The 27,932-nt window shown below is 38.6% G+C and overlaps 1 protein-coding gene across 14 annotated transcripts in view; it reads right to left on the bottom strand.

The window, feature by feature from the left end:
* Window positions 1-27,932, bottom strand: part of ptprsa (protein tyrosine phosphatase receptor type Sa) — a 164,105-nt gene that overhangs the window by 40,577 nt on the left and 95,596 nt on the right. For 6 of the 14 annotated variants that reach the window (XM_037249894.1, XM_037249896.1, XM_037249892.1 and 3 more), the window contains 11 exons: window positions 27,311-27,319; window positions 22,867-22,884; window positions 18,509-18,619; window positions 16,633-16,644; window positions 10,206-10,475; window positions 9,432-10,013; window positions 9,185-9,321; window positions 8,949-9,093; window positions 2,941-3,261; window positions 1,718-1,911; window positions 772-798 (listed from right to left, as the gene is read on the bottom strand). In XM_037249894.1, the coding sequence (XP_037105789.1) occupies window positions 772-798; window positions 1,718-1,911; window positions 2,941-3,261; window positions 8,949-9,093; window positions 9,185-9,321; window positions 9,432-10,013; window positions 10,206-10,475; window positions 16,633-16,644; window positions 18,509-18,619; window positions 22,867-22,884; window positions 27,311-27,319 (1,826 nt within the window). The remainder of the gene's footprint in view (window positions 1-771; window positions 799-1,717; window positions 1,912-2,940; window positions 3,262-8,948; window positions 9,094-9,184; window positions 9,322-9,431; window positions 10,014-10,205; window positions 10,476-16,632; window positions 16,645-18,508; window positions 18,620-22,866; window positions 22,885-27,310; window positions 27,320-27,932) is intronic. The other 8 variants (XM_037249898.1, XM_037249895.1, XM_037249897.1 and 5 more) reach the window with 8 other exon arrangements.

Here is a 27,932-nt window from a genome sequence, read left to right on the forward strand (position 1 = left end):
ATATGGTAGAAGAATATGAGATGTGTAAATTCAAAGTATCCCATATCCCTTTAGATATACACAGGTCAATAATTTAACTTTGCGATAAATGCGTTTGAACTACAGTACATCATATCTGTTCACTAGGAGAGTTTAAATCAGCCATTATGTTTCCTTTCACTCTCTTGAAAGAAAGCCTTCTGATCAATTCTTATGAATCTTTCAAGAGAGTGAATGAATGCAAAATGGACTTTTTTAACAGGCTGCCTGGCAGACAGATGGGGGAGGTCAATAAAATTAAATGAGCTATAAGCATTGTCTTGCAATTTAGATGGTTTCTGCACAATGCAAACGAACCAAGGTTTGTGTGGTAGTTTTCAAATTAAGAGCATTTAAAGAATGCTTTTGTGTGAAAAGGAACATGCATGCGGAGTGAAATTCACTGTTTCCAAATTCAAACAAAAAAGAAAAAAAAAGAGACTCAAAGAAGAGACTAATACTGTTTTCAAGTATCACTAGGGAAAACAAGATGGGAGCACAAGACAATATGTTTCAACAACACACAGCAAGTATCACTCCAGGCACGATGGACAGTGGATAGTACATCAGCTATTGACATGACTGTTTTTCCTCAGTGGTCTAAAGACAAAGTGCCCACTTTTAAACTCTCGAGTTGCCATCCAAACACATAAAGGATTGAAGTAGTTTGTAAAATCATGCCGGATTGATGCAATAGCCACTGTCTATAGCTTCCCAACTTCACAAAGCACTCAAGTGGAACTTTGTACTCACATATTCAGCTGTATCGTCCGTTTCCCACTAACAACCCCCGCCAAAGAGGAGAGTATGGGAGAGATTGCAACATTTTTTAAAAAGGAGAGAGAGCAAACAGGGAAGAAATAGGATTGTGAGCGATGGTGGCATTCAAGATTTGGGTGCAGAAGGCTGGAGTCAGAAGTAGGTCGCTTTTTTTTGTGATACCACAAGAAAAAAAGAACTGAGAAAAGGTTTGCCTGCAGGGCGTGGCAATGTTTTTCTAGTGCTAAATCATCAATGCAGCAAAATCCAGATGCACTATTGGAGGCTTTCAAGGATTTTATCGTCATTAGAGTTTATTGCAATGAAAACATATATTTCTTGTATGGACTTTTTTACTGTAATGTAAAAGGCTCAGTCATTCTAGTTGGGATTTATGTTCAAGCTTAAGTGTACACTTAGAAAAAAGGGAACAAATAGATTGCTAGCTGCCATGGATGAGTGATTTATGGTGAACTGTTTTCATGCTAGTTTAAGTCTTTTCCATGGTGAACTACAACAAGCAGCAGTTTCATTTTGTCCTTGCATTAGATTCAAGTGCACAATCATTTTAATGGAGATATGAACAAAGAGTCCAGACAGTCCTAATAAAAGCCATGAAGGAAATGTTGCAGAGAAAGATGAGTGAAGCTTTTGATTACAGTTTTCGCTAAGGGAAGAGGCAGTTCAGAATATTGCAGTAATACGAAATGATATCCAAGCGGGAAGAGCACCCAGATGATTTCCCCAGCAATATTTGCACGGTAACTTTGCTGACCTAGATACACAGTTTGTAGTGTGTGGAAAAAAAGGCTCTTACAGTACTTGTCACTACTATTGAGTTAGAGGAAGTTTGCTGGTAGGACCATGATTGGAAAAAAGATTCACACCTTATGAAATAATATTTGGTCCACAGCCACTTGGTATACATAGATGGTCTTACCTGGGCATCAGCCAGCATGACATCCTTGATGAGGGGCAGGCCCCTGGATTCTCCATTCTCCACACGAACATAGTGGACCTGATAGCCACGGATCTGACCGTGCTGCTTTCCTGGCATCAGAGACCGCCACATCACCTTAAGTGCAGTGGAGTTTAACACCTCCACCTCCACTCGCCTTGGGGGGCTGCCAGGAACTACAGGAAGCATTTAAAATACAATGTAAAATGAATGGAAGCTGTTCTCAACTAAATAAAAAATATTGAAACATGGAAAACATATTGAATAAAGATGGAATAGTTGTAGAAATTGTCCACAGATTCAGAAATATGCTCTGTCATTATTCGTGCAGTAGCTATGTATAAATATCATGACTGTGTCATTTCCAATAACACTGACAATTGGTTGTTTTTATTTCTTAGGCATGCTTTAGTTCTCATCCTCTACACTCACGAAGGCTTGTATTTGAAAGCAATATAAGCGTGACTAAAGTTTCAGCTATATCAGTGGTGTACAGAAGGCTCAAAGTGCCGTGGTAATAGAAGTGGAAAAGATTTTGGGCCAGCCAAGGCTAGCCATCTGTCTGATTCTCATGTGCTGCGGCAGGCTCACATCGAGCCATTTATCTGTTTTATAGCTGAGCTGCAGCTTCTGTCATTGAGTTTTCACTGAGAATTTACTTGTTTTACTCATTACATTTGCACACTGTATTTTAGCTTAAACTGGAACATAAAACACATTAACTTCAACTTTTTTTAATCTACATAAATTAAGGTTTTGATGCACAACACAAGTCCAAAATGACCCGCATTCATTTCCCATGTCATTGCATGCTGACTGAGTTTTCATTTGTTCACCCTTCATTTAATTTACTATTGAATACTCCAAGTAATCTTTAAATTTTTGATTACCAGAGATCATTATTTTAATATTTTGTTTTGTAAGTTATTTACCAAACATGTTTACACTTGAGAGGTCAGATTGATTGGAGCTAAACAAATTTGAAATTAATATTTGTGATATGTATGCCATTTTGCCACACAATACAATATATTTTTCAAATAACAGACAGCTATTGAACTGTAAATAATCTCGGCTGCTTCATTGAAGACTATCCTATGCTAAAATGACTTTGTAGCGCAGGTATGGCAATTTGTCAACATTTCTGTGAATGCTCACCCAAAGAAAACAAATACATGTTTACTACAAAACAGACATTTATGTACCGTCTTCATCGGTCCTGCAGATTAACGGCTCGCTTTCAGGGCCCGGCCCAACGACCGTAAAAGCGGACACAGTGATGCGATACTGGGTCCATTTATCCAACCGCTGCAGAAGCACCTGCTCTTCGGTGGCAGGCACGGTGGGCTCTTCCACCAACTCCACATCATCGCTGATGCCCTCTGACTGTTCCACCACCTGGTAGCGCACCCTATACCCCGCCAGGAGACCATTCTGACTCTTCAATGGCGGGGGGTGCCAACTTACCAGCAATGTGGTGGAGCTGGTGCTGCTGCACTTAATGTCTTGAGGGGGGGCTGAGGGCTCTGGTGAAGTGGACAGGACAGAAAAGTAGGCAGAGGGGGAAGAAGGAGGGGGTAGAGGACCAGAAGGATGGTCAAAGAGGAGGGTGGGGTGAAAAACAAAAAAATACAAAAGATGGGAGAGATAAAGAAAATGATAAAAAGGAAAATTTGAAACTTGGGTCATAAAACAATAGGAATAATTTAAACTAACAGAATCGCGGGAGCAAACAAGAATGTAAAATTTGGATTAAGAAATGTGAACATAAATGGAGTGATGGAAACATTTATTGTAATAATGAATCAAGATGCTTCAACAACCCTTCAGATGTCAAATAAAAATATTCCAAGTTGAATTTGAGCTGATCTATTCAGTTTTTTTGCATTTGGATCATTTTTTTTCCACTGTGATCCTTGAGTTTTACTTCTTGGTGTAGGCCTGGCGTCTTGTTTTGACAAAAATGGCTGTCATACGATTAATTCTTTTGAGTATTTCCCTCTTTACAATATTTTTTCCATGTGTAAAAATCATGTTAATAGTATCTAAAATGCAAAAACCCAAACCTATTTGTGAAATTCCAAATTTTAACTTGATACTTTTCGCTTCCAATCTGGAAACAATTCCAAATATTGTAGTTAGTTACACAGCATGCCTTGCATTGATCCTTTTAACCATTTCGTAAGTAGAAAAAAAAAGGGACATTTCCCTTTCGCTGCTATAATTGTATATCACTACATTAAGCACCATTCATTATTACATTGAATGTAAAAATAGTACAACTGCCAACACATGACATAAATACCAACAAAATTTAAGCCATTCCACACGCAAAAACTCAAATGGAATAAATCATAAACGTGAGAGTGGTACTGGGAGATTAATTTTTATGTAACCCATGTCACTCGAAAAAATATAATAGTTAATTCAAAATAATAACATAGGAAAACATGGGACAAACAGAATACTCCACACAACCGCACAAAAAATAAAAAACGAGGAAGAAAAAAAAAATGACAACAAAAATTGTCTGCATCATACGTACCTGGCTCCCACAAATACTACATTTTAAAGACTTTCTTACTACCAGCCCTAGACTATAGCAAGTGCTTCCTTTAATTAAAGCCAATTAAGAAATGTTTGAGTCATGTTCAATTCAATTTTGCACTTTAATTTGGGTGATGTCGACATCAGCTTTGGATCCACTTTCAGAGTTTGGGAGGTTCAGCTTTTTGCTTTAGCCAGGGCTGCTTAATACTCATGTATGTTTGGGCCGGAAGGGTCCACAAGACTGTGAGAGGGGAGGCTTTAGGCTTCTACAGGAGTTAGCAAGGTACACAACACACTCATTTATTTTTGTTTAAATGAATCCCATTTCATATCATTTGTTTATTAAACTTGTGAAGCTGCCAGGGTAGTTAGCTTACATGACACAAAGGAGAAACGCCTTGGATTGATTGTAAATGGTACATACTCATTAAAGGTTAATGATATTGTATTGTACATGACCGCATTGTCACTTTTTGCAAACCAACTTAACGAATGCATGAAATAAAAACCAGAGTTTGCGAGTGGTAGACAACAAATAGGTCAAGACCTCGCAATCCCTTCCCCGTGTCCAATGGGCTTATTTCCTTTCGGTCTTACTGGATTTGGAGCCTTTGAGCTTATTTCCACCACTTTTGTTGTATTTGCAAAACTCTCCACATCAACAATGATTGCTCAGTCCTCAGTCTTTGTGATGTAGTAAAGAGGCTGTGAATGTGACAGTGCACAGGCTATCGCTGTGCACAGGCTTCCTCTAGACAGATGATGGTTTAAAACTGGCTGTGGCAGAGCTTTAATAAAGTGCATTACCCATGAACAAGACCAGCAGTAGGATTATGGATTCAAGAACTAAACGAGAACCTTCGGTACTTCTTAACTTGAGGGTTTTTTTGAAACTTCTATGGAAGTTTCATGCCAAATCATTTGTAATGTCTACATCCAATTATTTTTTAATCTGACACCAGGGAAGCAATTAAATTAAAGTAGCTCATGGTGGGAATGTGCTGTATAATTTTACAAGTGTACAATTCAATCACCTGCTAAAAATTTGATTTGGAGATACCAATTAGAACTGTAAACTGTAGTTTATTATATGAGTCAAGAAAAGATATTTAGCAGTCTGTCAACTCGGGATGTCACATGAATAGCTTACACTGCACTGTGACAGAGTTTGAAAAACCTATACTGAACTTGGAATCTGATCAAATTGAATTCTTCAAACATAAGTGATTTACGCAATGGTCCTACGGCCGGTCAGAAGCTACCAAACGCTTCTAGTAACCGCATTGCCTACCGTTGAAACTGGCTTAATTTGCATAGTGCATGTACAGTTTAACATTTCATCTAGCCAGGCCAGCATTGGATGTCCCCCACACAAAAAAAAAAAAGAATTTGCAATCAGCGAAAAAGCAAATCTCACTGCCTGCATGGGAAATGTGTTTTCATCAGCAGTGTCAATGAGCAGCATGGTCACATTTGGAGATCATTATAAAATTAATCTTCCTTGATTCCAAATGCCCCTGCTGTATTTAAAACAAATGCTCCAATACATCTAAAAACCTCTCGTAATTACAGTAAGTGGAAAGGCTAAACGGCTTGTTTGGCTAAATATGGAGGATTTAGAATCCACTGCTTTAATTTGAGAGACAGCTCGACTGGCTACTGGCAGTTCCGAGGTATAATCTAAACGCATAAAGCCTAACAATCCAAGGGAATGGGTCAGAGCTCATAGCAAACCATGAAATTAATTTTGAAGCTATGAAATGGGATTTCTATCTGTGACTTTGTGGCCCTGCAGTCCGCTAACACCTACTCCCAGGATACAACTCATGCCCTATTACCATGTCTTAAAACTGGGTAAGAGCGTGAGGGACGCTGGGAGCCTGCCCGCTTCTCAAATTGTGGACCCAATCAAGCCTCGTCTGAACAGTCTCACATTAAATAGGCTCACGATCTGGGCCGACTGTGACACCTTAACCCTAGAGGCCTTGCTGCTTCTCAATGAGGGCCACTGTTGTCAGTAATATGAGATCTATTTTATTCATTTCATCTTATAACAAATAAGAAGCCCAAAGTGGCTATTGTAATTGAAAGGTGAAAAGGCAATTAATAATACAATTTATAACTAGACATTCTCGACAAAGTGGTCCCCATGACAATAGCCCCGGGTGATGCCTCTTCCATTGAGCATAAACATTAACTTTTTTTGTATTCATAAAACAGATACTGGACAATTACTTCATACTTGTATGTCTTTGTTTATACTTAGTGGTGAAGAATTTCAGTCTGCCTTGGAATACAGCAGCATACTTTTTGTTCTGTGTTGTATGCCACTGACAATTGCACATCACTAGTTTTAACATAAAACATATGGCCGACATTATATCTTCCCTCAAGCTTGGATATATAGAGGCACTATAGTTTCTGACATTAATAGAAAGCCACTTAGCAGTGATGTCACCATGATATGATTTAACATACCAGTGACACTGCTAAAATGGAAAGATTACTGTGATGTGTTAAAAGCAGATTGAGAATCAGGTATCTCTGGGAGGTTTTCAGGAATGGCAGACTGAATCCCTCCAACCACAAAGACACTTACCTTCTGGCATCCAAAAGATTAAATTGTTGTCACTTATATTTTTCTCTGTTTTAGACTGTGATTGCTCTGACCTACACAGTAAGCTCCCAACGAGAATCCCTTGAGAGCCGAGTGTTGACTCCCACATTCGCCCCTTAAACAATATTTCCTGGGAGAGTTCACGGGCAAAAGGCAGAACCGTGAATGGATAGAAAAGGTGGAGAACTAGGTAAAAGCGAGCACTCAAATAGGATGCAAATTTAAGAAAAAGATGCTCAACAAATATGGACCGACACTCCGATAAAAATTATGGTTATCCTTTTTATCCATTGTGGAGTGGAGAAGCTCCCTTTCTCTAATTCTGGCTTGGACCATTCGTACTTTTTCAGCATGTATGTGGAACTACAGTATGCTTGCAGCTGGCAAGACCTCCCCAAAAAAAACAACCAAATAAACAAAATAAACAGCAGCAGGCTACAGTTTGACACAACGTCAAACTAATCCATCAGAATAACCAATAAAGTAACAGAAGGTAACTAAAAGGATAAACTCAAAAATTTCAATACAAGGGAAGGGACAGAATGTGAGCAAGGCCATTCATTCCAAGGAGAGCTTAGTATGTTCCTTTTCGCAGAGGAACAAGTGGCAAAGACAGAAGGGGATGGGGGAGGCGGGGGGTGGGGGTCAGAATAGGCTGATGTAGGATGGAGTGTGTATCCAGCCCAATGTGGTTGTGGTTTATCTTTCAAGGGAAGAAAACACAGCTAAGGAAATAGCAGACAGTGACAGGTGAAGATGGACAACGACACCCAAGAGACACCAAGTGAGGAATGAAGCTGGAAGAATATAAAATATATTTTCATGCCTCGAACGATCAACAATGCAATGATTTAGATTCATAATAGCACCCCTGGGGGGGTAAGAGTGACTGCCGCATGCAACTGGCGCTCTCCTCGGTGAAGCTGCACTGTCTGTGTAGCTCTGCTGCTCAGAAATAAAAACAAACAAACAAAAAAAATGAACAGTGAGGTGGTTGCTTCAAAGTTCCTGTGCCCAGATTTTGGAGTGTGGGGCAGCCAACAAGTTGCACTGGTAGAAACAGAAAATGTGTTAAAGGATGTCTACTCCTTCACCATGGTTCTCCTATGCACTGGTCATTTTAGTATCACAAATGGTGGTAGAAGGGAATTAGAGCATCATTTTTAGTATGACATTTATATATGTATCTATTTAACTTTTGCAACTGTTTGAGTATCAACACCCCATACATTTTAATATCACGTAATAGACATGTCAGGATATTTTGTCTTTAAAAGAGTAGGTAAGGGAGGTATTTATATCATCATGTTGAAGCATAACGAGGGGAAGGTAAAGTAACATTAATTAAAGAATTAGAAATAAATGCCGACTTTAAAAGGGCAATAACAGCAATTAAGGACAACAACTGATCAGGTTGTTGTAATACGTACAAGTGAAACCATCTTCGCAGAAGTAGGCAGGAATTCAGGAGGCATATATTTGGTGGACAGTTTTTCTTTGGTGATCAAACTCCCATATATCATTCCCAATTGTGACCCAGTTCATAAGAGAACCTTGGTGGATTTAGAGCAGAGTTGACGTTTTGTGTTTTCATGTGTATCAAAGTGCACTTGCTCATTCCAAAAGAAAAGCAACAAGAAAGTAAAGCAGAAACTAGTAACACAACTGGGACACGTAAGTGCAGATTGATTAGGTGTAGAGGAGACTCCTATGCACCTGGAACCACAGCCGTATTATCCAATAAGGTAAATCAGATTCCGTCCGTCTAAATTCAACCAAATGAAGCGATTTCTAATGCACTGTACATCTAAATGCACAAGATAAAAAAAATAAATGGTGAAACGAGTCAAATTCAAAAATATAAATCCACACAGCTTGGCTTTGAATCCTGTTATGTCTAAGAAGAAAACATTGTTCAAACAACGCAATATTCAGCACCAGAGAACATATCATTTGCAATGCATAGTCAATGGTGTTTTCTTGCAAAAAAATATGTTTGGTTAAGCAGGCACAATAGAGTAGAAATATTGGCAAAAAGCTACATACTGGCTTGCAAGGTCTTCTGTGACATGTCATTGGTGAACGCTCCAATGCCCTTGTTGGAGATCGCTGCCAGAGAGAAGTGATACTCCGTGTTTGGGCGGAGACCTTCCACAATATACGAAGATGCAGGTCCAAATGTTTTCTTGATCTATGATCAATGAGAAAGATAATCGTCATCATCATCAGTGATGGAATAAGTATACCTTGATCTCTGCTGTGTGCTTCACTGAAATGCTTACCTGAGAGCCGAAATTCCCCTCCGTGTAGCGAAGTTCATAACTTATAATTCCTTCTTTGTCAAAGGCTGGTTCCCAGGTCAGTTCAATGCTAGTATCGGATACATCCCCAACTTGAAATTTGGACGGCTGGCCAGGAACTGAAACAATTGGGCGACTGTCAATTGACTGTTTGTAGTATGTACGGATACATACGTATAATTAAATATAATATGCAGTGTTTTAACCATAGTAAAATTTATTTTCTTACCTCCTTGCAGCACTTTGACATGGATCGGCTCTGAGAAGGGTCCATCACCGACTGACGTAAATGCTAGGACTTTGATGGTGTAAGTCTCTTGAGGAACCAGGCTCTGAATTGTGGTGATAATGCTGTCCTGGACATTATGAATCTGCCAGAGGCTCATAGGCTGGGAGTCATCCATGGTGTAATAAACTCGATAGCCCTTAATCTGCCCATTTGGTTCCTCCGGGTCGTCCCAGCGTACCATCATGGTGTTTTGGGATATAATCTGGGCCTGAATGTTACGAGGTGGACTGGCAGGGGCTTGTTCACCAGTTCTGGTTTCCACGGGTTCACTGGGAGGACCTTGGCCAATTGTGTTGACGGCTGAAACTCGGATTTCATACTCTGTGTTGGGGTAGAGGCCACCAATGCTATAACGTGTAGTGGTGATATCATTTACAGTCTCGTATTTGCTGTCTGGGGATTTAGCACGATATTGGATGATGTAGTAGGTTACTGGGTCAGGGTTGCCGGAGTCCCAGGTGATAGTCACACTAGTGGCAGTGGTTTCAGTAACAACAGGAGTACCTGGAGGCTTCGGAAGAGCTGTTATGGTAACAAGACAAAAGTTGTGATTAACTTTCAGTGATTAATTAAAAAAAAAAAAGACTTTGGAAAGAAAGTGGTTGATTCGAAAGATAACAGGACAATTAAAAAAATCTAATCTAAAAAGGCGTATTTTGTATACATTGTTCATGAATCCCCGGTATTTCCTTCTCACTGAGTGTTATCGCTTACATTTGACAGTGATCTGCGCCACAGCTTCAATGATGCCAAGGCTGCTCATGGCCACACAGGTATAGTTGGCTGACTCACGAACGCTGCTCAGTTCAAGAACATTCCTACCCACTGGCATCTCATCCTCTGGCGTCAAATCCTCTGAATTTAACATCCACTTGACGTAAGGCATGGGGGACCCCACCGCCACACATGTTATGTTCACACTCCCACCAGGCATAATTTCTTGACTCGTTGGTGGAATGGAGAAGCGAGGAGGCACCCGTCGGACTGAGAGGAGGCATGAGGAGAGGATGACAAACAGCGCAAAGAGAGTCAAAGCAGAAAGAGAAGTAACAACATATGTCGATGAAAATGGACCCTTCTCGTAGAAGTATTTAACACAAAAAAAGTTTAACATTGTAATGGGAACAAAACACAAACTAAAAAGACTTTTCAAAAACGTAAAAATATACAAATAAGAAGAAGGAACTAAACTAACAGAACTGCTTCAACAACAATATAGATTAACAAGAAAGCAACGATCCATAGCAACAAGGTTCCATTGACCAATGTTTGACCCATCACAGCACAATTATAGACACAAAAATCTATTACGAGTTTCTCATCTTTGGAGCTGGACTGCAGTTCATAACCAACTTCATCATAACCTGATCACAGCCTATCAAAGTGTGAAGAAATAGGCCTTGTGATACAGTAGTACTATCAATAAGGTCAACATGGCAACCTGGTACTTCCTGTCCACTCTGCCACAGAGGAAGTTAGCCATTAGAGGCTTCCCCCATAGCATAGGAAGTGTCGGGTTACTGGGGTCTGGGGATCTGAACATATTCTAATACTGATTGTCACTCGTCACCTACATCTAACTAGAAACCTTAAAGATGAGAAACTTTAATGAGATTTTTGTGGTTTAGGGTAGATCCACTGGACAAAGCCTTATTAAGATCTGACACGGTTCCATTGATAGATGCAGCTATCAGTTTCACAGACAGCATGCATAAATAGATCGAGGTAAATTAAGGATAAATGATAACAAAATCAGATATAAAAATTGAGATAAAATGCATAGAGGAATATAACTGAAGGGTCGCTAGCATGCCCAGACAAAAGACGATTGGAGAGCAAGGAAGAGATACAAGGTAGAGAATAAAGCATTAAAGGAGTGGATAGAACGGAAGGGAACAGAGGAGCAAAGAGTTCAACAGAGGAGTGGGGAGGTTTGGAGAAGGGTAAGGGGCGGGGAGTAACCCACTTCATTAGTATGTAAACTTTTTTTCCATCAGCTAATGTGATAGGATGTGATGTTGGCACATTGTCACATCACAATCCTAGTTAACACAAAATAAGAATCGCGTAACAAGGTGTGTGCCTACAAGTACGTATAAAACAACTAGAGTTGTTGTGGCAAGAAATTCTTCTATCACAGTGTTGGAGTCAAGGAACAAAACAGGATCCACGGGGAGTCGAAATCCAGAGAAGGAGGGAGAGAGTTGAGAAAGGGGAAATGTTGATGAAGGGCAGAATGAGAACAGGAAAAAACAAACAAAGGAAACCTCAATGGAGAGGAATTATAATGGAGATACAATAAGTTAATAAAGAATGAGCTCTGATGCACATAAAATAAAATACACTGTGTTGGTGGATATAAGATACATATAAGCTGTTTGTAAATTTCTGCCATTAGAGGTATGACTGGGTGTAGTATGCAAGACTATATTCTGGAAATGATGTGTATGATAGGCATCCCAATAAACACTTGACAAAGGGACACAGAATGGGAATGCAACTAAATGTTTCCAAAGGAGAACCGAGTTCATACCAAGCATGGTTTTCTGTTTTTAATTAGTACTATGTGAGCAAATTATGTTAAGATGAGATCATTGCTTTTACTGTCATTCACTGCCTTTTTATAAAAGGTCCAAGTAAGTAAGTACCATTCCTAAAATATTTGAACACATGGGAGGATTATCCTTGCACATGCCAGGTGGTTCAGCAGTTCATTCTGCTTAGCCAGAGAGAGTTGATTTTGGGACATCATTGAATGATTTTTTTTTTTTTAAGAGGATCTGAACGGTAAGCTAACTAATTTGGGATTTAAAACTAAAATGAAACCTGTAACTAGAGTTAATGATGATGCGATTCTATTACATTTGGCAACCTTCATTCTTTTTGACGTCAGCATGTTTGTTGGGATGCAAAGAAGTTCAAAGAGAGTGAAGGACATTTGTACAAATGTAAGGGTAGAAAATGATGAACTAAATGAAAAAGCTGTGACAGACAGAGTCAGAAAAGACAGGACAAGTGACAAGGTGGAACCAAACAACAAACTTGAGCAGCAAGACAGTACAATAAGAGAAGTTGACAAGCAGATTGACTGGTGGACATACAAACATACTGTACAGTACGCACAGGTTTAGGACAGGGTTATCATAGAAAGGGAGGGAGGGGGAGGGCATAAGTGGGGAGATAGAAAAAGGAGATTGTGATTCCAAACCAAAGCAAAGGACAGACCATGGCTTAAAGAGGATTTGAAGGTCTCACACACTGGGGCTTCAAAGCAAGAGTTAACTACACGAGGACAGCTTTAGAACCTAATCGTGCAAATGCAACCCAGGAACTCTCAGGTTGTTGGGATTGATTTGGGTATGGAGTGGAGATTAAATGGCCTATTGAAGCCATTTAAAATCGCTTTTAGAAACTATGGAGTTAGTGATGGCCGACTGGGGCATTTTGACTTATTCCAGACAATGCATGGTGCAGACATGGCAAACTGTTTTGTACTGACATGAGCTTTTCATCTTTGGGTTTGGTGATTACTAAAAGGATATGGGCATTAATGTCAGTGGGATTGCATTATATTGTTAGATTGTGATTTGTGCTTTAATAATATTATTATTATGATTATGAAAATATGTTAAGTGAGTTATAGAATGACTGGTCAAAGACCCTAACTGAGTAAATTGTTATTGTATACTCTTTTCTGCGTCAAACAACTTACTAACTTTTGGCATTATCTGACATCTGATGCATGAATAATTAAAAAAAAAACAGTTTAAGGTTTAGAGTAAAAGAAGATGCACTTGAAAATCCTAATTTTAATTGTTATTTAGTCTAAATTGATTTGTTAAAATAATTCAGTTGGGTGGAAGTAGCCTAACAGAAATCTAACGAATGGTGGCCGTAAATTTACCCTTTCTCTGCATTCAAGTTTATCAATAATAATGCCTTTCAAACAAAGGTGATAGGGCAGCCCATTCATCACACAGACATGCATGGGTGTGGCAAGAGTGACATACAGTAGTGCCCCCATCCACTTGGGCTAACACTGAGAACTAATACAATCCAAAAATGTCACGCCAAGCCCTTCCAAGCATGCCATCACTACCCAAATACAGGACTATTCCAGACAAACTGACAAACGATGAGTGACAAATTAAAATGAGGAAAAAAAAAACAAGAACTAAGTCCGCACAGTTCCGTAGAAGACATTATTGGAATGCACTTGTGAATATATTATTTTGTTTCCATGCTATGTTTTGTCTTTCCATTAATTTGGTCTCCAATTGTAACAACAGCATAGGACAAAGTGTCAGTTTTCTGCGGACAGGCTAGATCACAATGTGCGCTTCTCTCCCAGGGGCTCAGGTCGGTCAAATGGATTGGGAGCTGCTGGGTGAATGAGGCTGTCTCGAAACTATTGCTACATGAACATATGTAGATCAGCAGTGGAGAAATAAAACTCCTCCACCATGATAAAAGCCATGTTTTTAACAGTGAGGTACACCTCAGCTCAGTTCACAAAGGAAACTATAGGAATGGTAAATTCTGATCCCTGGGCTTACTTTTTCTGATCACTAACTTGGGTATAAAATAAAAATAAAATAAACAGACTGCACCAGATTCATTGTGTGTGTATCACATTTCATCTTCATCTAAGAGAAGTCAATACTGTCTTTTAAGATTGGGCCTGTGCTTTCCTTTCTAAACTGAAGCGCAAAACATACAATTAAAAAGAAAACCTCCCATTGGTAAGGACAGGCTTCTCATTCACAGAGCGCAGGAGCCCAGCCGGCCCATTTGGAATTGAAAGGACAAGAAAAGAAACTTATAGCTCTATTTGGAGACATTATCTTGTTTCAAGCCCCAATGTGGAGAGAAAGACAAAAAGACTTACAGTGAACGAGGTGAAAAGCAGTCGAGAGAGAACGCCAGAGTACTGCACTAATTTTAAAAGTGGGTGGTGTTATGGAGGGATTTGCGCCCCCCCAAGAAACAAACAAACAAAACAAAATAAATCAACAAAATAAAAAGTGAGGTGGACATTATTGGCCATTTTGGTAGGGCAGGTTTTGTTGCCCTAAAATGAAGGGGGAAGCCAAAATAATGTGCAGCCTTTAGTGTCACCTTGAAGCTGAGATTACACCCTCTTGCTGCCTGAGGACACAGGCATCATATGGAGATCCTTTTGTTACGCTTTCTGGTTGAAGTCTACAACATTTACATAGAAGCTGCAGGGGTCAGCCTGTATTAATACTGTACCTTGGCTGTGCTGATACTAAAGACGTATGGGCAGCTCATCAAAATGGAAATTATTATTACCCAAAGAAATGTGACAGGAATCATTCCATGAGCATCTGACTATAGGAGGATTATCAACTTTTATTTAATTACTATTACAAAGGAGAAGCTGCCAGGTGTCATTCAAATATGTCTTCATGTGGTTTTCCTTTTACTAAGTCTTTGGGATGGCATATATATTTATTTGTACAAATAAAACTTTTAAAAGGAGTCTGTGAGGATCGGCCACAAACGTCAACTAGAAAAGGTAGGTTTTTTCTTTCATTTGGCCATTGAGAACATAAGGTGTAATCTAGCTTTCTTTCCCAACGTCAAACACAGATACATAGCTAGACATGCAAGCACATTGGGAACCAAGCAGATATGATTAGAGGAGGGCATACATGCACATGCGCACGGAACAGCACAGTCTTTCTGCATCAGTGTCATCATTTTGACCATATAGTCAAAAGTGACTACACGTCACTACTAGATTTTCCACTATTTTTGGAGTGGGATTTTGCCAGGCCTTTGGATGGCAGTTATCTGATTTCCTGGTGTCCTTGACCATTTCTAAAAAAATGATTTTTTAGTCACTTGAGAGTTGAAACTAACAATATGTGAGAAAAAATTTGGGAGTGGGTCACATCTTGTTCCAGTCCTTAACTAACAGAATCAAAAGACCTCGGGCCTGATAGACTAAAGGTTTGAAGATTATTCCCGCCAAAATTGTAACCCAAAACACACTGAATCATCGGTACTGGCTCAGTTTGCATATTCAAGTGTTTTTTAATATTTCAGTCATACTGTCTGATAGTCAAGTTTCAAAAAGTAATAGAAACACAAACTCCCATTCTTACGAACTGTCTCTCATGTTCATGCTATATGTTGTGTCTTATTTGTGTCATAGATCAAAATTAACAAAAATATCATTTAAAATGTTCATTTTAATTAAAGGTAGCCATAACAATTTTAAATATAAAACAAGCATACTGTATTTTAGGATGATGTAATGTTATAATAATGTCAAGCCACATGATGGCCTCCCTAATTGCAATCATCAAGATGCCCACTTCGGTCCAATTTTTCTTTTTTTCCAGTAAAGTATTCATTTGAACAAGATGACAGAAACACTAGCTGTAGACACACTTTCATTCTGCATTTCCATATGCATTTCAAGAGTCAAGAAGCAGAGCAGCAATATTTGGAAAAGGAAACAGAAACCAGTCATAAAAAACAAACAAATAGTTTTTGAAAACAGAAAATGACATTATAATAAAACGGAAAAAAAGGAAGACAGACGTACACACACCATAATAACAACAAAAAACAACAATAGGAGAACCAAGGGAAAGCCAAAACAGATTGTTTGGGGAAAAAAAAAAGAAAAAAAATAGGAAATAATAAAATGGACCAGAACACACAGAAAGCATAAAAAAGGACCAATACAGCCAAAAAGGTTTTGGACAGGCATGCAAGCGCAGTTACATTCTTCCATCATGCAACATGTTCTGTTATTTCCACGTGCTGGGTTTCCATGACAACACATGCAAGAAAGCCTTTTTGATGCAGAAGCAATACCAGAGGATGCAAAACGAGAAAAGGCCCCACAATGCAAACATAAAAGTAAATTAACAAAAACCCGAACTAGTCAGGTTTTATTTCATCATTTCTTCCTCTGAAATATAGAAGAAAAGTTCTTTAAAATTAATTTAACAGTTTGGATTTCCTGGATTATCATTTATTTAATTTAGAAATGAATTGAGCAATGTAAAAGGCAAATCTAACTAGAATTTTTTTTTTCAACATTTGGATTTTTTTTTCTCAATTGTGGGTTCATTAAAGTAAAAAAGAAAAAAAACACACCAACCTTCTCGAAGCTCTGAGGGATGTAAAGGGGTTGATGCAGAACACAATGACATGAGGAGAAGAGAAAAATAGGGGAAACACAGAGAGAGTAAAAAAAGCCACCTCAAGGTGTTTAGCTGCAGCTACATTTCCCTTTGCTTAAATCCCTTTTCCCTCATTTCTTTCCCCACACTGTCCCTGCTACTGGTGACACCCATTTTGAAAGAACACTTGCCTGCCCACCCCTTGAATAACTGTCATATTTAATAAATAAGCCCAAACAATCAAGATCATTCACTGTTGCCAATATGAAGAAAAAAAAGTGGTTATCCACCACTGGAGTAAAGATTATGCATATTATAATTAAAAGTTTCAAAAGCTCCTTATGACCACAAGAAGTTCCACTGATGGCTAATTCTGTTTTTGTTACAGACGGAAGTTAAATAAACACAAAATAAGGAAAAACTAATGAGCGATAGAAAAAAAAAATAGACACATTTTGGGCTGAAGTTAGAAGCTGCAGTCCAAGACATTGTTTTATGAGGAATTAATAATTTGCACCATCATTACTGGTTTGTATTTGGCATATACTTGAAAATAATTGTGGCACAATAATAACTCTAAGACTTTAATTCTTTGAAACAGATCTCTACTACAGCTGCTAATCTCAGGTGCAATTTGTGAACAAAAACATTGTCAACATCACGTATCAGAATTGATTGACAAAAGTGAACTGAAAACAGACAAAAGGTTGACGCCATTCAAGTGTATTACACACAGTATAGTCGAGTGAGGGCACCTGAATAATCATGCCGATGGAGCCAGTGTTTATGAAAACTGCATGAAATATTAAGTTAATGTTTTTTTGCTGTCTCCCAATCAAGGAATCTTCTAAGAAATCCCAAGGCTGTACCAAGTGTTCCCATTATTGTTATGCAAGACTTCAAGTATTGCTCTTGACTGTAATTTGTCATCAATACCATGAGCAATTACGGTGTATGAATGAATACCTCACTAAACCGATTTTTTGCCTATTGCGATACAATAGCAACAGTAAGTACAAATAACATCCCTGACCCAATTTCTAATGTCAGACTAGTGAATTATTTATTGGGAACAAAGTTATTTGGTACACAGCAGAAGGAACAAACTGAGTAGACACCGAGGCATCTTTATTTAATATGTGCCATATAAATTATACATGGTGTTAGTGCATCTGCTTCAATTTATTAAACCTCACTAAACAGGGAGTCATTGTCTTTTTACATTAGTGGTAGGGGGGTTGTCTATACTGCCTGTGTCCTTCTTTTCCATAGCTTTACTGACCAAAAGGACTACTGGATGTATGACCATATTAAGATTATATACATAGCAGAACCTAAGAATCTTATAGTACAGTTATGCCCCGGAAAATGACAGCAGTGTTGCTCACTGTGTTAAAACCATCATTTACTTTTCAGATTTTGATTGGTCGCGACTAATCTCTTTTCAATCAAAATCCAGACTTACCGTTTTGCTCCATTACCTGAAAATAACAAAAAACCTAAGCAACTTCCACATGTTGGATACGGTGCAAAATTACAGTTAAAATGTGTCTTGCAACCGATAAAGCAAGGACATACGGCTTCTTGTGCTACGCAAATCCTTCCAAGCGAGTTGGGCATGGCGTTGGAAGACACAAAATGAAGCGTTACATCATAATACAGGAGAACATCAGTTGGTCAAATGAATATTTCGCAATCGGCTTGTATAGTTCACATTCAATTACACATCGAGCAGGCAAATCAGTGCTAAAATATTTATACTACTTGGATAAAAGTTAAGATCAACAGAAATGACACTAAAAGAGGATTGTGCAGATATTTTACTTTTTTTGGTCTAACACGTGTTCTCCCTACCTCGCACATATAGGTTAGCTGGGGACGAGTAGCGGACGCCTTCCAAATTAGACGCCACACACTCGTACTTTCCTTGGTCTGTCTCCTCGCTCCTCTCGATCTGCAAGGCACCTGGAAATAACAGTGTCCAGCAAAAAATACCAGAATGAAAGGAAGAGACAGACAGAAAAAGAAAAAAAGGAAGGAGGATCTGATTAGTTGATTTTTTTTAAGGATGGGTGACAGTGCATGATGTCAGAAATGTCTCTAAACACGGGGCATCTTGAAATACTCCGACTTATTACATCGAAATGTGCTTCTCTGTGCAGTGCTAATGCGGTTCACCATGACAAACCGCGTTCCCCTCCAGCATCCACTACACACAGATAAAAAGGGAACAAATTTAATAAATAAAACAGCGGGCTGAATCAGTCACAGCAAATTTGTTGGTAGCCGTTGGATGTGACAAAGTAAAAGGACAACGTAATAATGCAAATGTAAAGAAAGCTATTGGGCAAAGGGACAGGGATGGTAGTGTAAACTAAACGGGATTAAACACAACATTTTGCAAAACACTCGCAAAGGGAGACAAAGGGAGTTGCAATTCAAACAACAGCAGGGTTGATTGTCTTCAATATGTAACCCATGGGTGATTGCACTAACTTGTAATTCACAGAAATTCCCTCATCTTAGGTAGTGTAACATCCGCAGAGGCTTGTTTGATAACGAGCCAGTCATCTCTTATCTCACCGGTGTCAAACTCAAGGCCCGGGGGCCAGATACGGCCCGCCACATCATTTTATGTGGCCCGCGAAGACAAATTGTGCATCAAATTTGTGTCATTACTAGAATTGCAAATTGTCTTCACGTTTAATATCTTTTTTAAAAATATTTGACCAGTTTTTACTCATATGATTTGAAAATGAGTTATTTGTCAGTTTGTTTTGTAGCTTTTACTGTATATAATATGAGGTGCTCATACATTTATTTGGGTTGACAGTCATAATGGCCCTCCGAAAGAAGCTGTGACTACAATGCGGCCCGCAAAAAAAATTAGTTTGACACCCCTGTGACTTATCTGATTAAAGATTCTATACTTTTGACGTGTAAATGAACTTCACCTAATACTTGGGTGAAACATAAAAGAGGAAGCGTATGGAGGCGGAGGTGAAACAACGGGTGTCACATCGTTCTGCATTAGAGCACAGTTGACGGTATGTCTTGATGGTATCATTAGTACTTCTGGCTGGTTCAGCAAACAGATTGCAGCCCAGGCTTCCCTGACAAATGCTGCAACGTAGCTCATTAGTGTCGATCCAAGAAGCGTCAATGTAGCGGCCACCACCATATACATTGTGATATACTGTCTGTGAGGTTCGCCTTTCCATCAAATCCACAATGGCACTAAGTGTTGACCTTCAGCAAGGCCGAGCAATCCTTATGTAGAGCCACACCTTTTATTGCATATTGTTACATGGGCACAACTCTAGGTACAGCGTATGCCCAACAGTTTTGACTTATCCAAGACAATCGGACATATGGCAGCTGCCTATAACAAAACACAATGAAATTTCTGATGTCTACAGCCTCAAACCCAAAATACTCCAAAGTGACTGACATGGTTTTTCCTTTGTTTTCAGTGTGGCTCTCTATGACTCCCTTAACACCGGGTTCTAGAGCATTCTCTATTCAGGCTCAAGCACTCAGCACAACAGGTATGCATTATCAAAGGTCAGTCCACTGAGGACTACTTGAGTAGAAAGAGGTGAATAAAATGCCGGGTTGCATTTTTGGTGACAGTGTTGCCAGGCTTTGTGCTAACAGATTTCAGTTTCATATTTTTCTTGTTTTCCAACAAGTGGCAGGAATAGGTAAATTAGGATTAGGGTTGTGATTGTACAAATATTTTTTTGTGTCCTGCGTTTTGTTAACGGTGCAGCAGTTGTAAAAGCACCATATAAATATAAGATATTTGTTTCCATTGTCAAGGGATCCCGGATATCCAATCTTAACAGTCCTACCTTTCTGTATCGCTGCAGCAAGCACAGCTATATTTGATATATGATTGCTCCATTAAGAAAAAAAAACAAAAACCTGTAGATTAGATTAGAGTTTCTTATTTGTGGGTACTTGGCAAACAACCATAAAATCCATCATATTTATTTGCAGCTGTCGCAATGTCGTCATATCTCACTTTGTGCATACTGTAGCTAATGCACCACCATGCCATCTTATCTTGCTGTTCATTCAGTGCACAATTGCAAACTGTACAGATGTCATTTGAAATGCTACTTGATGTAAATTAGTTTGCATGTTTAGTGGTAGAAGTTAAACTAGATTGCAAACTGTAATTGTATGCCCGAATTTAAGATACATTCAAAGCAATTGAATGCCTGCATAATAATAATAATAATAATAATAATAATAATAATAATAATAATACACACACGTATATGTATATGTATAGTACATGTTTGTGAAGTGAGTAAATTACTAAATTAGACAAAAACAATGAAAAATGAGGACATAAATAGAAAAATAGACAAGAGAAGAAAAATAGGAGTAGGATGTGTTGAGGCATGAGTGATTAATTGTGTAAAGTGCCCCAAGTTGTGGTCTGCCCACCCTGTCATTATTTTTCAGCAGCTTTGCCAATTGTACCCCCCTTTCCCAGACCCACTTGTGTAATTCAATTAGTTTGCTCCAGCAAGCCTTGATTGATTTCTGTAGGCAATCAACAAAATAACTGGCCCAGTCTCACTCCCTAATTCTTGCTCTGAGGCCAGTCAGGCTTGCCAGAGGCATTTTATTCTCTCTGTTTCCTCTCAAACTTCTCACGCAAACATTACTCACTGCATCACAACACAAATTTGATTGAGAACCAGCCGGATTCAAGGGGACAAGCACTGATACCTTTCAAACACAGCAGTTTTGTCACAAAGATGGATATATGAAGGTAAAATATTACATATCAGTAAACATACACCTGTGTTTCCACCTGGATATTGCAAACATATTTTGGAAAGAAGAGTAAGAGATAAGATTGTACTGCTCAATCTCATGACAGGGGCTCTATTTCCGCTGCACTGTTTAGTTCACATTCCTCAAAGATAAGAGTGACGTTCACTGAATACTTGAACTGTCCAGCAATGCAGCTTATAAGGCAAATGGTTACCTGCACAAATGTCAGAAAGACTCCGATTTCTGTTTGAAATTTGTTTGAAGATACTCATGTAACCACATGGCAGCAGGACCTGCAGGTCACTCGACAGTGGATATTACTGTTGTCACTCAGATACGCTCTGCCACCAGCCCAAGGTCGCTGCATTGTGGCCAAACCAGTGTGAGGCCAATGTGTGATGCCATTGTTTGTGCCTATCTGGCGAGGTACCCAAAACAATAAAAAGTGCCCTCTTTATGGTGCAATGCACTTGTATACTGCAAACTAACGACAACCTCAAGATTAAAATATTTTCGATGATGTGAAAATTGAGTGCTATCATAAATGTAAAAGGCAACACAGAATGTGGTTCTCATTAAAATGGTCAGAATGCTATGACCCATCAATGTACCTTCATAAAAGGCACATGACATACTTACCTGGGTAACGAAACAAAAAAACCCTGCAATAAACACATTGAATCACAGTAGAAATCTGCTGGAAAATAAATTCATGTAAAATTATTCTCACAAACACAAATTTACACTGTCATTCTATTCTGTACTTTAATTCCTATGCTGTCACGTAAGAAAAAAAAATCTAGTAAATACAGCTTAGTTTTTAAACAGCAGCCATAGCCCCCCCAGGGGCATCGCTAGGTTCATCTTTGTAAGAAGCTCTGTCACAGACAGGAGGGAATAAATGCAAATTTCTGTAATGCAACTTGCTTATTAACATTACATGAGTGTCTCTCGGCTCTAGCGGAGACCAGAAGGATGAGAAGGATATCAAAGCGGAGAAGATGGGGGAAAAAAGAGGTCACAAAGCTTGCTAGCTTACAGCCTTACAGTATTCATTAGCTCGGACTAAGACGACCTCCAAGCCCATTTCCCCATCTTAACATAACCAGTCCAACAACCACCCAAAAAAAAAAAGTTTAATTATTTCATATTTTTTTCCTGACAATATATATACATATATAAAATGCACGGAAGACACAGACGGAGATGGAAGAACACGGGTGAAATGGGCATGTTTAACACAGACATCAGAAAACATAGATCACACAGTAATATTATTCTTTTTTTAATGGGGCACCAACAGAATTATCACCCTATTTAGTCTTAAGGATGGTGTTGTGAGAGGTCTTGTTATATTTAGGATTACGATATTTAAGGTTATATTTATATTGTTTCACTATGATGGTTAAACATCTTACCTCGAATCGGGGTACCCTCTGGAGGAGACACAAAAATGAAGACAACATAGATTTAGTTATAGGTTAGTTGTAGAGTTATATTTGGCTTTGGGAGTGGATCACTGGAACTGGATTATAACCCTTATAAGGCTTTAGGAAGAGCATATTTTTATACAAATAAAAAAATAATCTCTCTCACTGCTGGTATCACAAGGGGATTTTATAGCAGAGGTCCTCCACTTTTTTATTTCTCTCTTGACTGTACGGTCCATATTAAGAGCAAAAACTCAATGCATCATCGGCAGGGCTTGGCATTTATTTAGTACTGGCTGCAAGCAAGGGTGATAAGACATTGCTAGGGCATGACCTTACGCCAGCATAGTCTGCTCCCGTGTCATAAGCCGTTTCCCAGCCAAATGACCTTGAGTGGGAGGTCAGTAAACCTGTTAGACACCACTAACACCATAATATTCTGGGTATCTATATTACAAACCTGCTGAGGTGATAATGCAGTCTGCAATGATCTAGTTCAAACTGTACCTTCTGGGAACCACATGCTAAATCAAACACCTTGAAGTTGTTAGGTTTTTTTTTAATTCCACAAATCGTAAAACCCCTAAAGTGTTATAGATAGACACTTCATCTACAGCTTCAACACTCCTGCTCGGTCATTTTGTCTCTTGCTTTTTTCCATTGTTTCGTTTCTCTTACGCTGTGTCCTTGCCTATTCAATGTTTATTGTAAGTCTATTGTGTTACAAGCTTGACTGCAGGCCAAATATCCCATTAGGGACAATAAAATACCCAGCTTATCTATTCACTCACTGGTGGGCTTTTTAAAATGTAGCTGTGAGTTGTTGCTTGGATGTAAAATGCATCCCTTGAAGGCAGAGCCATCAATTGTTGGGGACAGAGATTAACTCAAACCCTCTCACTCTGGCATGCACTACATTAAACTGTTCTTCTGCCCATAGCAACATTGTTATCCAAGTGTTTTTTAAAAAATGTTTGACTCGAACTATTTTCCCATCTTTTGCCCTTTCAACTTATCTCTGTTTAGGAATTGTGCCTTTTTCAATTTCACTCCCTTCCATTTGCTTTAGTTGGACAACTTACGGCACTATAAGTTTGTCATCTGTTGCAGAGGTCCCGAACCATCTGGCCGTGGATCCTTTGGTACCGGGCCGCACAGAAAAAAAAAAAAATTTTTTTATCGACGATCAATTAATTCAGGTCAAGACGCTCGTCTCGGTCACGTAACATGTTTCCTCAGTCGAGCCCGCAAAGCTACGGAGCAGATACTTAATGGTGAGTTTTATTTGTATGTGTTTTTTATTGTAAATGTATTATTTATTTATATATTTATATAAAGGCCAGTCCATGAAAATATTGTCTAACATGTAACCGGTCCGTGGCGCAAAAAAGGTTGGGAACCGCTGATCTATTGACTTGGTTTATGCCAAGAAGAAAGCACAGGGGGTGGATTCTTCACTACATTTGGACTGTATGTGATACCAGCAGATAAGAGGCAAGCATTGAGTTTAAGTCTAAGGTCTGCCTGTTTTGTGATGTATTTGTATGTATATATACAGTACATACTGTAAACAGTGTTCCCCCGTTGATCTCTATTGCAGATTTCGTGGCGATTGTTTTCATTGGTTGTTAGTTTACAGCAAAGTCTATATGTAGAGTTGGGCTATTTCAGTCAGTGTATTACCATGTTGTGTCGAAATATGCCAAGCAGCACCAAGGTCTACTAGAAGAGATGCATTGTAATTCAGAACAAGAAGAACTTAGTACTCTTATTTGGAGAACTGTGTGAGCAAGAGTAAGAACAGGCACGAAGGAAATGAATTATGTTTTCATAAGGTTGTGTCTTTGAATAGTTTTAATTTGTTCAACGCATGTGGGAGGGGAAAAACATTATAAGAAGAAAAAAAATAATTTCCTATAATGGATAGGTGGCTCTACGCCTCACGATAAACAGGGGCTCACTGCACACACCAATATGTACTGTATGTATACACAATCATACGGAAGTCATTGCAACAAACAGGCAAAACAGTGTAAAAAGTGGCATAATGAAAATGATTTTGACGTCCTGTTTAGAAGCCACATAAGGTTAATCACAAGACAATGGACATTAGGGCCCCAAGGAGGTTATATTGTTATGGTGTTAGCATTTCATTAGAGGTTGCAAGAAGCGGTTGAGTTATTTTAATCCAAAGAATATGAATTTTTAGTTGGGAAGTTAAGGGTGTTACTAGTTAAAGTTTGGATGAGGTGAAGGGTACTGTTAGGAAAAGGTTGGGGTAAGGTTATGGGTAAGAAAGCAAGTTTGTAAAAGGGATGACAATCGCACATAGGCCTATTCAAACTTGTGACAAAAGGGGATGGGGATTGGTGAAAATAAACAGGTTCGATAAGTTAAAGGTACTTCATTTAGAAACAACAGAGATAAATAGATATGCTACGGAATTATCACAGGCATCTTTTCTGTTTTGGTTTAAACAATTAGTATAGAGACAGAGACAATGAGACAGCCAGCGAGACAGACACAGAGAGAAACGGAGAGAGAGACGGAGAGAGAGACGGAGAGAGAGACACAGAGAGAGAGAGAGACACAGAGAGAGAGAGAGAGCGAGAGAGCGTGAGAGAGAGCGAGAGAGAGCGAGAGAGCGAGACAGACAGACAGACAGACAGACAGACAGACAGACAGACAGACAGACAGACAGACAGACAGACAGATCGATAATCTATCTGATAGATAGATCGATAATCTATCTGATAGATAGATAGATAGATCGATAATCTATCTGATAGATAGATAGATAGATAGATAGATAGATAGATAGATAGATAGATAGATAGATAGATAGATAGATAGATAGATAGATAGATAGATAGATAGATAGATAGATAGATAGATAGATAGATAGATAGATAGATAGATAAATGGCCAGACAGCGTACAATAACAAATCTACCTGTATTATAGCAATGCAACCGAATGGCCATAAACCTCCCTCCTTTCTAAGCTTTGGTCCGTAAGAGGTTGATCAGCTTACATTGACCTAAATACACCTCAACAAGTGACTGATTTATCAGCTGTGGCATTATTTACTCCGCTGATCACTCCAGATGTTTGCTAAACAGCCCTCTAAATATAGTAGAAATATAATTCAAGGCCCTATCCTAGGTGCAATCTGGCCTGAAATGTCCATCTGCATACAAGAAAGATGGATTGTCTGATTTGTTAAACTTGTTTGACTTGGGTTGACTGTTCATAGTGTATCTGGATAAGATCAGATCGTCCCCTCAGATGTACTGGAAACGTAAAAGAGCAGTAAATAATATGGATCTTGCAGATTTTTTAGCTTAATCCAAAAGTAATATAGGATTCTAGCATATGGGGCTGTGAGTTTCCATTCAAAAAACATAACAAAAACTCAGGCCTTCCCAACCTTCGGGGGATTTAACCTGATAAGGCCAGTGAAAACAAGATGTTTGCAGCTAAAGCTCACTCAGTAAGAAATGTCAAGCTCCCTCCATAACTCTGGAGGAACTCCTTGCGGGTACCACACAAAAATATCACTGGCCTGGCAGTGTAGTGTGATCTGGGAAAAAAAAAATTGGGGGGGGAGGGGGATCAAACTGTCTTTGTACATTTAAATTGGTCTCTCAATTTATTAGTAAGTTTGTCTTCTCGTTTTCTGTGACTTTTTCAAATGGGGTATTCCACAACCAAATAACATATCCACAGGCTGACTTATCTTGACCTGAATACTTTATTTTTACTATGACAAAGTGAAATTTGGAGTCACCTTCAAAGGCTTGAAGGCTTGCCTGGAGCAAACAAGTAAACAGATAACACCTCTTTAGAGGCAGTTCTGATACCTATATTGTGTAAACTCTTCTATAAAAAGTATAGCAGTGTTACTAATAACTTCATTTTTAGCATGATGTAAAGATACTATAAAATAATTTGGAAAGAATAAAAGAATCACTATTTTTTTGTGAGAAAACATTTTCCCATGTTGTACTTATTGCTCATGAGATATTTTACCATGAAAGGCTACCTTCATGTAGTTGTGATTGCAAGCAATTCTCACGTGTAATTATATTCTTATATTGCAACAAAACGCTAGGTTGGCTAAATTTTGACCCATGTGATCAGCAAAAGTAAATCAGCCAAAGCTTTTCTGTATGTTAACCTGATGTTACTTTCCTCAAGATGGAGTACTATGTATAATAAATTGACCTAGATCAATATGCCTTGAAACAAGCTTGACATTATAAGGTATTATAAGATTCAAAGGTGACGGTGGTGGAAATAACTGAACAGTGGGGGAAAAGGGTTAAGATAGAAGGTAGAGTAAGGGATGCATGCATTCTGGACAGGAGCTTAAAAATGCCATCTGCTTGAAGGAAAGTGGGTGGGCTTGCATGACTTAGATGAACACTTACCAAAGGTTTCTGTAAATCACAAAGCAAGATGAAAGTAAATAGAGGAAAGAGGAAGAACAACATAGTTGATTTTAGGGTAAGGTTGTAGGTAACTGCCACTTAAGAATTACAATGCTGAAGTTTCAACTTGGGTTTTGTTGTGATTTCAAACATTTTAGTTATTTAAAGGTTGAGAGTGTTATTCAACTGAATACTTGTCATGTCTTTTTATTTGTTATTATTTTGATCATACTAATTTTGGTGTCTTTTAATAATCAGTTTCAGTTACCATATATTTTGGTGTTAGATTGAATGTGGTCAATACTTTGCTATGTGTATTCATTGTGATGTCTCTTAGTTTCTTTCACACACAATTACAGACAAAGTACACAGAGAAAAAGAAAAGCATCCTTCAATTAGACAGGACATACAAATGCTATTGAAGGAGAATCAAAAGAATGATGACAGAGAAGTTAGATTAGAAAGCTGTCAAAATCGCTGACACCGTGTTAATGATAAAGTCAAGTAAACCAGCATCGATTGACATCAATTTAAAGTTCTCCTTAACAAACACAAATAACATTATAATGTCCATAGGCATGTGTCCCCATACAGTTAGTATTTCATATCCAACCGACATTAT

The sequence above is a fragment of the Syngnathus acus genome, chromosome 4 (assembly GCF_901709675.1).
Source record: "Syngnathus acus chromosome 4, fSynAcu1.2, whole genome shotgun sequence".
NCBI lineage: Eukaryota > Metazoa > Chordata > Actinopteri > Syngnathiformes > Syngnathidae > Syngnathus > Syngnathus acus.